The sequence below is a fragment of the Xiphias gladius genome, chromosome 15 (genome assembly GCF_016859285.1).
Source record: "Xiphias gladius isolate SHS-SW01 ecotype Sanya breed wild chromosome 15, ASM1685928v1, whole genome shotgun sequence".
Taxonomy (NCBI): Eukaryota; Metazoa; Chordata; class Actinopteri; order Istiophoriformes; family Xiphiidae; genus Xiphias; species Xiphias gladius.
Genome location: NC_053414.1, coordinates 21,640,962 through 21,652,586, shown reverse-complemented (window position 1 = coordinate 21,652,586; position 11,625 = coordinate 21,640,962). Strand labels below are relative to the sequence as shown.

Genomic DNA, 11,625 nt, shown 5'->3' with positions numbered 1-11,625 from the left:
TTAGAGAGATAATGTGAGGCTACTGAGGGGTGGCTGTATTATGCTATAACTTCCTGTTAAGCTCTGTACAGGCCCAGCCTCCTAGACCTCATTGCATAACCTTAATCATTTAACAGCAGTAGCCTCACTGATAACCCCAGTGACCAACAGTACGTGCCCTAACCCAACCACATTTTATTGAGCTTCCCAGCCAGATTGCTATTTTGCAGCCACTCAACCAAAAAAGAAGCAAGGATAGCTACATTAGATCCTTTGTAAATGGCCTTCATTGCCTTCTTATTTCCTCCCTCCCTACACACCTTTTCCACCTTAACCCCCCCGCGCGCACACCACACACACTGACACACACTGACACACACACACATACAAAGACCCCGCTCTCCTTAAATCCCTCTTTTCCAGTGAATGGCAGATGATATTGAAAAGATACCTGTCTTATCTTTCCCGTTCCCCTTCCCTCCTTTTTTCATGTTACTTCCTCTCTCCTCTCTCTACCTCTCTCCCCAGACAGTGTAGTTCCTTTAAAATGATGAGCGAGCGAGGCCGGGTAGACTATATTGAAAGGATTTGTCAACTGACGAATGGCACAACCAAGTAGATGAAACTGTAGGGAGGGTCTCACTGTGCAGCCAAGAAAATACAGCTAGCTCATTTTTGCTCAGACACACACTTACACAAAATGGGAAATAGACACAGTTTTGCTTCAACAAACATGTGCACACACTATGACATGAACACACACGGACCATTCCCAAACCCATGTACACAGGTACTCCCACAAACTCATACAAACAAAATTCTACAAACACAGTCACACAAAAATAAAAGAAAACAAAGTCATGTATTGAACATTATCTAATTACCAAAATTAATTTGACGTTTGAATATTACCTAAGTGTGACCTGTCTCAGTCTTGACGGAAGGGGATCTCAGGCAAGAGACTTGAAATATGAATTCTAACATCAGTGATGGGGAATCCATCAGCCGGGGTTTCTCTCTTGGGTTTTACTGTGAACAACCACTTCCTTATTTCCATACTATTGACAGATGACATTTCCTTATTTCCAGCTGATTTCACATGATTGGTTGATGGCTTTTGGCAGCTGTTGGCAGCAGCCCTTTCTACATTACTGCTAACCCTTCATATTTGAAATAAACAATGCTGTCATGTTTATTGGTTCTCGGCAAATAGTTGACTTTTTGCTCGCAGGGGGCATCAGTGTGTTGTGGTAGCCTTAGTGAGTGTTAGTGCTTAACTATTTTTGGCCTGTACCTGCCCGCATCTTTGTGTGTCTGTGTGTATTCATTTAATTGAGTGAGAGAATGCTTGTCTGTTTATCTGTGTGGTTTGACCCCATACGGGGTGAATTGAACAGTGTAGAAGAGCAGTGAAATAAATTGTCCTTTAAGCTGGACATTTGTTCAGACCAGTAGACACTGACCATCCCTCTGTCTCTACACTCAGCTGCTCATACCCTCACACACTCACAGCCATAAACAAAGTGATTGGAACTGTTGTTTTTTAGCAGAAAATGTAATTAAGAACCATCAGTATATTAAACACATGCTGAATATCCTGGAGGTGAGAATACTTGGCTCTAGAAGCTTCGTAATGCAGTGACTACTCACAGGGCTAGTTGGTAAACTGCTGTAGCTAGCGAGGTAATGGCTAACATGCCAGCCATTCAGGCTAGCATTTGTTAGTCACAGTGAGTCTTTGAGCTTCTTTCTTTCTTACTGCCCCTGGCATTTTGTTCTCAGGACTCTGCACCATCTCATTTAATAAAGAGTTACTGAAAAGCTCTAGGGACTAGCAGGCTTACTGACTTTCTAGTTAGTTTGTACACAAGTAAAAGTGTACAAGTTTTTTACACTTAAATGAAAAGATGTATTTCTAACGTTGACTCCTGTTTTATGACTGTCTGTGAACCATTCCACTTTTGCAGAACAGTTTTTTTTGTCCGATAAAGGAGGTAAAATGAGAGTGGATGGTGCAAAACAGCCAATTAGCTACAGTAACCCAAAGGTCAGCACCGTCAAGACGGCTTTTTATTGATCAGTGGCGCAAATTTGTGGGTCAAATTCACATGGATTTACTTTACCCTCACAAGCGAATCCACTGATCGTGCCGATTCCATTGCAAGTAATAGATTTCACTGCAAAAGATTGCAGTTTTAAAAATTGGTGTGACCAGGGTGTAGCCTTTAAACTGAAGGACTTCAGAGTTGTTCCCTCTGTCTTACTCATATACCCTCGGAAAGTGCCAAGTACAACTTGAGCTGTTGGCTGCTGAGAAGGTTTATTGGACTAGTTGGGGTTTAACTGCCTGCACCTCAATAGTGTTAATAAGAGAAGAAGCAAGTTTTTGTTTGTTTTTTTTGATTGTTTTTTTCCCTTTCACCCCTGCCCAGATTTATTCAAACAGTCTGTGGATCAAACCAGCAGTTCTTGAAGTCACAAGCTTGTGTGTGTTTTTGTGTTTGTGTCCGTGTGTTTGTGTGGGTGTGTGTGTGGGGGGGCGGGGGCTCTTTTTTTTGCAGTTCATTGCCACCAGATGAAACCCCCCATTTAAAAAAAACTAAACACACATAAAACTTCGTCTTTGGAGGAAATGAGAAGTCACCTTACTGATTGACATGTTTCCAAAAAAAGAAAACAGATTTAAAATGGTTTTAATTGACTCTTGGGTAATTAAACTGAACTCTTCATGGAATGTGTAAACATAGAACTGCATAAACAGTGAGATTATAATAATAATGAGATTTTAAAGCATCGTCTGAATCCCAAAAACAGACTATCATATTTGTTCATATGAAGGGTTCAGTGATCCTGCCCATAGTCCCTCAGCTGTACTGGATAAATCATCCCCATATTCTCTTAGATCTGGTTAGTAAGATATTAAATCATTGATTTGTTGCACCATATTTCTCATTTAACTAAGAGCTATTTAATTTCCAATATTCTAGCTATCAATCAAAAAACAATGTATTGCTTTTATTCCTACTCTATAATTTAGTAAATTAATTTTTTCAACATTTTCTGTTGAGTAATTATAGTGCTTAACTACAAGTCGTGCCTTCATTTCAGTTAACACGTGGGATTCAGTCTAGTTGTATCATCCTGCAAACATTTGTCACTCTCCTTAGTTTTCCTCTTTCACGCTCTTACTCTCATTTAATGTTAAAGATATTTAGCTGGCATCTTTACCCAGAGTGCCTTGCAAGGCTCGCTTCCTAGATCGCCTATCGTTATACCCATTCACAACAACCCTTTCAGTCAAACTTATTCTTTGTTTATATAAATGAAGCACATATTTCTACTCCATCTCTCTTCCTCTGTTACTTACTCTTCCCCCTCTCTGTTCTTTCTGCTTTGTTGACTTTTCATTTATCCCTCTTCCTGTCTTAGTGCCTCCTGACCTTTACCAAACAAACCATACACAAACACACAATCACACACACTATACACCATACACAAATACATGATACAGGATGGAAAAGGATGAATATAGCTATTTGTAAAGGTTATTTGAACCACAGGTATTAACAACTAACGGTACAATGGTTTGGTTTTAAAGAGAGAATAGTCAAGTCAGGAGAAGGAGGGACAAAGTATGCTCATTGCTGATATACTTGGAGTTACCAGTCTCGAATTAGCTCGCCATTGATGTCAACTATTTCATTTTCATTAACACTTATGTTCCTGTCCATATATGTTTTCGGAAACTTGTTTCAAGTTAGGATGTGAAGCATTGAGAAAATCACTGACAGCCACTTGTCAGAGCCTGTTTTTTTTTTAAACTTCATTTTAGTACAGTAGTACACATGTGAGATGCCTATGGCCTTCCTCTGGGTGTATGCGTGCGCATTTGTGTGTGATGTAAATTAATATTATATGCCCGCATTGGTGCAGACACCTAATGTGTTTCAAAGCCTGACAAATGGGCTGTTTTATGCAGTTCTTATATAAACATGCTTTTTTAATGTCAATGTATTCAAATGAGTGCATGAACAGAGACACACACAGGCTGTTCACATCTTTGCTCTAGTATTAGAAAGAATGTGAAGACATATATTCCTGAGATTTGATGCTAAGAGCATGCTAATGAAAAAAATACTATAGTTAATCATTCTAAGGGGAGGTGTTTGGTAGAGGTATAGACATATTTTAGAGTTCTAATGTTGATATTTAGATTTTTGATTGAGCTAACCTTTTGACCTTTATTTTCTCAAGACCCTCTGGGGGAATAATTTCATCACAGATTATATTTTGCACAGACTCTTCTTTGTGTTCAAGTTAGTAAGTGCATTTTAAATGTCTATTATACCCAGGGATGTGGTAAATGAAAAGGTGTCAGAGGCAACTTTCTTTTGTTCCCCAGTAGGTTGTATTCCGTTACACATACATCATTTCCATTTTATTTAAAGACAAACAGACGTGACGTTTCGACCTCATTCGCAGACATGGGGATCTTAAAAAACTAATCATTTAGATTAATTGGAACAGTAGTAGTCTGAAGTTTTACCAGACAGCTCCACAGCGTGAACCTGCCTAAATTTATGAAGGTGAGCCTTGGTGAGGCTAATTAAATGGGGGGGGGAAGTATGTGTCAGCATGGTGTAAGTTAAAATTAAATCAAAAACAGTGATAGTATATAATGGTTTCGTTACAGAACGAAATGTGAACATACCGTAGCTTTAAGACTAACTACTAAATGTAAGTCTACTGATAGTTTTCATTTTTCTTAATGTCAACAAATCCCATTAAGAGGCCAAAACCAAAAATGAATTGATCAGTGAGTTGATCAGTGTTGCCCTGGGTGACATGTTTCTTCATTATGATGAACATGGGCACTGTTTTATTTTAAGTCAATCCCACATATACTATCCTGCTTCCATAAATACTCCCTAGCACACAAAATGTGATAATGCTCAGCTATAAGTAGTCCCCAGTATAAACAATTTTTAGTAAAATTTGCTAAAAACTACAGGGCTCAGCTGTTTTGGGAAATTGCATAGCCTTTTTAAAACTTTAAACCATTAAGATGTGACTCATTTTTAAAGATTTGTCTCTCCAGAAGGATCTAATGGGCTTAGGGCTGACCTTAAAGAATGACAAACATATTGCTAGTTTTGGTCTTTTCGTGGAATCTGTTGACAAAAACGGAGAATATCGCTAACCTTTTCCTTTTACAATAATTTGGTTGATAGCACTATTAGACAGTTCCTTGGTGCTATGGTTTCATCATTCCAGGCTGGCTAGATAATAGGTTTAGCTTCAACTTTGTCAGACTTTTTTCCTTTCTGATCCCACGTCAAGCAGAGGGTCTTATTTCATCTACTGTAAACGGTCATCTGCATCTACAAAGTTCAAAGCAAGTATTTGTTGTGACCTTGCCATTGCCTTTCATAACTGTGCATTATTTTGGATTTACTCAGCTGGCTCTGTAGCACTGTTTAGGTAGCATTTATCCAAAAAAAGATCAGTAAAAAAACATCACCACTAACCACTATCTCAAACAGCTACACCTATCCTTAAAGATGTGTTTTTCAAATAGTTTTTCAAATAAATGTTGTGAAGTCCTGAAAATCTTTGGATGGCTGTAATAGCTGAAAATGACTATAATCAGATGCTTGTCCTTGCCTTTGCCAGGTAGTTAGACATTGTTGCACAGTTTTGATTCGGGGCAAATGGTAATGAAAGTTTCTTAGATTCGAGCATTTACAGGATTGATTCCAGCACTTACAGAAAGGGATAAGATGTATGTTTGACCATGTAGATACAGACCATGAAAAAGGCTGTTTTATCCAAACACAGCTGTTTTGTTGATGTAGTGTACATCAGTGAAGGTTCTCTTTTGATCCCACAGGTAAACTGTTGATGTAAAGTTCTCTAGCTTTACTTTTTTTCGACAAGTACACAGTGGTAATTTGGTGGTAGAAGCATTGGAAGCTCACCTCATCTACGTTATATAGGTGTTATAAAGGATTAATTTTTTGCATATGATCTGGCTATATTCAGCACCAAACAGTATGTCAAAGATTGCAAGTTTATAAATTGGTATATGTAGGTAACCTGGATGCGTGATTAAGTGAGAGAGACAACGACTTATAGAGTTAGAACATTGAGTTAGCTGTTTCATTCATCTCCATGTTAGATCAGCGACCTTGCTTTTACCTCCAGACCAACTTGATGCATGTTCTTTTAATGAACACACACACACACACACACACACACACACACACACACACACACACACACACACACACACACACACACACACACACACACACACACACACACACACACATGCAAACACTTTATTTCACCTAGAAAAATTTTCCCTGAACAGTGCAGTTCACAAACATGCATTCACTTGGTAGTTCTCAGTATACACATAGATAGCTACATACACTGAAACACTCTGAGCTATGCACACTAATGAATGGAACTCCTGCATTCTAATCCATCAGATTAATTGGAAGTGCCTGGTTGTGGATTGAGGAATTTTTCATCCCCCGAGCAGTGCCCTTTCTCATAGTCTCTGTCTGCAGTTTCAGTTTATGTTGGGGGGGTAACGTGGAGAGCAGTGTCTTGAAAAGCAGTATGAAGTAATGTTTGTTTAGTTTTAGTACTGAAAAATAAAATCCACCTTTGTTTAGTTATGGAGTTGTCACTCATTAATGTGTGTTTTTTTTCTCCGAGCTTTTCAGCAGTTATTTTGTGATGTTGTTTATAACTTGTTTTTTCCTTTAGATAATTTCCTTTAACCTGACTCATCCACTTATAGCAATAATTTCCCAAAGTGACTGTTGAACAGTCTCCCGAAGAGGGGACTGCACTTGACTCAATCAGTTAAGGTTTGCATATGGAATACTTAGTTAGCCTTTTGTAACATGACACAGCTGTGCCTTTATCTCAAAGTACCTTTCCTCCATTGCCCTGCATTTACATGTTTCTTGTACAGTAAGTGAACATTTTACCAAGAGTCCCTTGGTCTTTGAATCTGGGGTAAAATCAGGGATGAATTCACATGATCCCAGTACATGTCAGTTTTGCTTAAGATATCAAACATCATGTCCTAAGCCAAGTTCTAGTTTCCTTGTTTCCAAAAATGTACCCTTTCTACAAATTCTCTACAATAAGTGTGTTTGTGTGCATTTGCATGAGTGTGCTACCATAAATCAGTAGTATACCACAATATAACAGAACTGCCAGTATTATAGGTCCACCTCGGTACTATAAATCTAATGCAATTCAATACCTTTATGAACTGTATCAAATTCAGCTTGTGTTTATAGAGAAGAGTTCATTGAACTCAATGGTTATTGTGTCACACGGTACCAAGGCTGCCATTGTGTTTATGAATTGCTTTTTTTTTTTTATGGTGTTGACTTATGCTTCTTTATATAGAGAGGTGTTTTTGTCCCCCCCATAAAGCTCCATAAAGATAAAATGTATTGCATTGTATTTGAGCGGATTGGATGTGGCTTGATGTAACTTTATAAACTGGTAACTCAGTGAATGCATCTTCTTAGATAAGAGTAGGAAAGGCTCTCATTTCAGATGAATAATGGACCAGAGTGTAAAAGAGGACCTGCAGAACATCTGTCAAGTTCCAATTTCAAATTTTTCAAAAGAACAAGGCAATCTTAATGCCCAACAACAACTCATTTTACACAGTACCATAGTGCTTCATAACATCGCTAGTCAATCAGCACCCAAGTCACTCCCTTAAATTTCATGTGCATGCTTGTCCAAAAGCCAAATGCCATTACAAAAATGGTGTCAGAAAGCCAAGGCACTAGATCTTTCTTTGCTTGCATGTTTGTTTTTTCTACATTAATTTATTGTCAGTGTTGCATCAGCAGCACCTTTGTGCTAGTGACTTGTAGCTATAAATAACCTGGAATTTAATTAATATTTTGTTATATTAATATTATTAGGTCCAGCTTTTGATTTAAAGATAAAGTGCAGCACATCTAAAACAAACTTTTTTTTACTATGCTAATAAACTGAGCTATGGTTTGTCAGTCAAAAATTGAAAGTGTATTGATAACAATTCTAAAACCCAGGTCTATATTGGAGACAAAAGGATATGTTTCAGAATTGAGCCTTTGTCGTCTTTATGTCGGCTTTCAAGTGCAAAAAGTCATAATTTCTATCCACTGAAGCAAGAAAAAGCTTGCTCCTCCTCCTTTTTCATCTCCTATTCATCTTACCATCCTTATTCCTGTCTGATAGGGAAAGAAATGAACCCTGGGGCAGTCAAGTGGAAAAAGAGACCCTAGATGTGCGGTAAACCTAGATACTCGTAATCTGCAGGGATTCAACAATGTGAAACACACTGAAAGACTTCCTTCCCCTATCTCTCTCCCCTTCTGTGTGTCTCAGTTCCATGAGACTTCCACTTTTTCTTCCTTTGTCTGTTTCTTTGCATCTCCTCATCACTTACAGGCAGATTCCAGCAGAATTAGGCCTCTTACAATTTATCAGAGATGCTTGCTTGGAAGGGGAGACACTGTGCCATTTCACTGAAGGAGCCGTGTGGCCTTTGTACTGACTGTAACCGACAGTGATCTATACAGTGAAAATTGATGTGATGTGTTAGATTTGATGGTTATTTAGAACACCTTTACAGACAAATACATTGTTAGAGTCAAGTGACAGGGGTAGATGTAATGACTTTGCAAAGACTTAATTAATATCCTAACCCTAACTGCAATCAAATACTAATTCTAAGCAGATTCCTACTCAAGTTTTAATTAAGAAGAAGTAGGAACTAAAATGACCTCACTTTGCAAAGAGTCATTAACCTTTCGGCTAAACACTCAAACTGGTTGTGACATACAAACATACAGCCTTGCTTGTACATGTTAATACTGAGACAAATACTAATATTAAAACAGAAGAGTTGTATTAATTAATATTAATAATACAGCTGTTCACGACATGTTGTCAGAGCAGTGCTGTACTGTGACAGACATAAAGAAGGAATGGTGTAAGATGAAGCTTGATTCCTCTCTCCCTGGTGAGAGTAGCAGATGATCTGCACATGGACCAGTTGCGAATTCAATTCATACCTAAGAGAAAATTTTAAGTATGACAATACTGGTGAATGCCACAAATTCTCTTAGATAACTTATATGCGCTTAACACAGAGGAGGCGACCTCAGCAGCACACCACTTTTCTGTCTTCCTCCAACCAGTGCAAAATGACAATTGACAACCCATGACGGCAACGTTACTGATTCCAGGTTACTGCATGTGCCTTATTTGTATAATGCAAAAGGCACAATAAGAGGCCAATATTAACATCACTTGTATCTCAAAAAGAATCAAATTGTAGATAAGTGATCTTCTGTATTGTCTGTTTTCTGGAACAAAGAAGGAATTTTGACATTAGTTTCATTGATTTGGTTGATTTGTTTTCTGAAGATTTGGTAGTGGCATTAATTCAAGACAGATGCATTAAGAGACGTTTGTGCAGTAGTGGCAAGTTTAGCAGTGGGAGTCTCTGTTTAGAGGTTGGGCAGATAATGTGAGTAGATGCATTCTTATGTGTGTCTGTGTGTGTTCCTGAAGGGTTACATTGACCTCCCTGCCCATTCAGTGAAAAGGTAGCACCTCTATACACCTACAGACTACATGGAAGAATTCTTACAGACTCACAACACACAGGCACTCACAGACATGGATGCACTCTTAAACTGTTCTGCAAATGACCTATTCCTGCTCAGCATATTCTCTCTCATACATCTGACAAAACCATGTGTGCCTGTGTCAGATAAGCTTTATCTTGTCCATCATGATAAAGTAGAAGATAAGATTTAGCTAGGATCACCATTTTGGCTACAATGAAGTCCAGGTTTGGTTATATCAGGGACATTTATCGTACTCAAAACATAAAGGGATGTGGGGCATCATTTTAGGTACATTATCCATTAGAAGTTTCTCTCTTGGGAAGGTACTAGATAGAGTTAAAAGTGAAACAGATTGTTCAATGTGGATTTTTGTGATCTTTTCTCATGACATTTACGTTCTGTAACTTAATAAAAGTTTTATTAAAAATTTAACTTTTTTTAAAATTAGAAATGTTAATAATTATAAAACGTTATGAACTCTTTACCGGTTATTTTCCAAAATCCTTTCTGTTGTTTCTGCTGTTCATAACAAAATTTTCCATTTCCTTACTGTATGCTTCCTTATTTCTTCGCTTTTTTTACTGAGGATGTTACTCAGTGTGACTTTTTGTCAGTTGACAATAACAGTAGTCAACTAATGTGTCTGTCTCTTTCTTTCTCACTCCCACAGAGTTATATTCATGGCAGCAGTCAGGCTCAGTTTGTGGCTGAGTCTCACATCATCCTTCTTCTGAGTATCCTTTGACTGACGTGTTTGTGTGAGTATGTTTCATGTGTTGAACTAAATTGAAACATGGTGCTGCAACAATGCAGATCATCAAGAGCAGTTTAACTCTCAGTGAAATGTCCAACAGCTCATCTTGGCAACAAATTCCTGAAATTCTCCATTTGCTCATGCACAACACCTTGGAAGCCACCTTTTTATATGTCTGAAACAGCATTCGAGTTCCACTGTCTGCTACATTTATTTTCCCAACATGAAACCTTTGTCATCTGTGTGCATTCTCCATAGGGAGGCTGCCTGCTGCACTCAGCAAACAGACAATACAAAGATAAAAGATTGTCCTCTTTAACTTCACCTCCTTGCCTGATTTGTTCCATATTAAACCCCTGATGATAGGTTGTGTCTGTGTGTATTTGTGTTTGATCATGTACCTGCACTGGTGCTTTTGTATGTGTGTGGGTAATGATAATGTCCATTCATAGCTGTTGTGTTCGTCCCCATGGGAAATACCAGGTCCAAGGTTGCACCTGCTGCACAGCAATATTTGTTTGTCCACGCTCATACTGTTTATTTTTTTATTTTCTGCCATTTGATTACGTCTAAATGAAATACACACACACACACTCATTCACATCTGCTGAAACACTAACACACACACACCCTCTTGTCTGTGCAGGTGGTGTAAACACATTTTATGTCCATCATAGAAGTTTCCCAATGGATGTAACCTTGTTTAACTCCTCATACGCGCAAGCACACACACCCAAGTACCAAATGCAGTTGCATAACTATACCATTTTAAGATGAGACTAAAACACATATATACGGTAAGTATTTGGACAGTTTTTTGTTGTTAAGGCTCTGTGCTTCAGCCCATGCTGACCAAGAAACATTTAGTAGCCATGTGTCCAATTACTTTTGAACCCGTAAAAGTTGGGCAATATGTGTTTAAAAGGCTATATCTCCGACACATTTCTTTCTATGATGGAAACCTACTCAAATTAAAGCTGAGACTTGGGACTTTAATGTAGTATTCATTATTTTATTTCAAATTGAATGTGCTGAAGCACAGAGCCTGAATAACAAAAAAAATGTGTAACTGTCCAAATGCTTTTTCTCAGGTGCAAATTCTGACACACACACACACCAACATATCGACAGACAAATGCAGCCATATTATCCCTCCAAGTTTGATGAGTTGATCTTATGGCAAATCGTAGCCTTTTGCATCAACAAACTGGAATTTCATTTGGTGCT

General features: G+C 38.2%; 1 protein-coding gene across 4 annotated transcripts in view; it reads left to right on the top strand.

Annotated features, from left to right (window-relative positions):
• tusc3 (tumor suppressor candidate 3) overlaps positions 1 to 11,625 on the top strand; it is a 68,747-nt gene that overhangs the window by 45,503 nt on the left and 11,619 nt on the right. For 3 of the 4 annotated variants that reach the window (XM_040147116.1, XM_040147118.1, XM_040147117.1), the window contains exon 7: positions 10,315 to 10,378. In XM_040147116.1, coding sequence (XP_040003050.1) covers positions 10,315 to 10,378 — 64 coding nt within the window. Of the gene's footprint in view, positions 1 to 10,314; positions 10,403 to 10,656; positions 10,757 to 11,625 lie in introns of those variants that run through there. The other variant, XM_040147119.1, reaches the window with a different exon arrangement.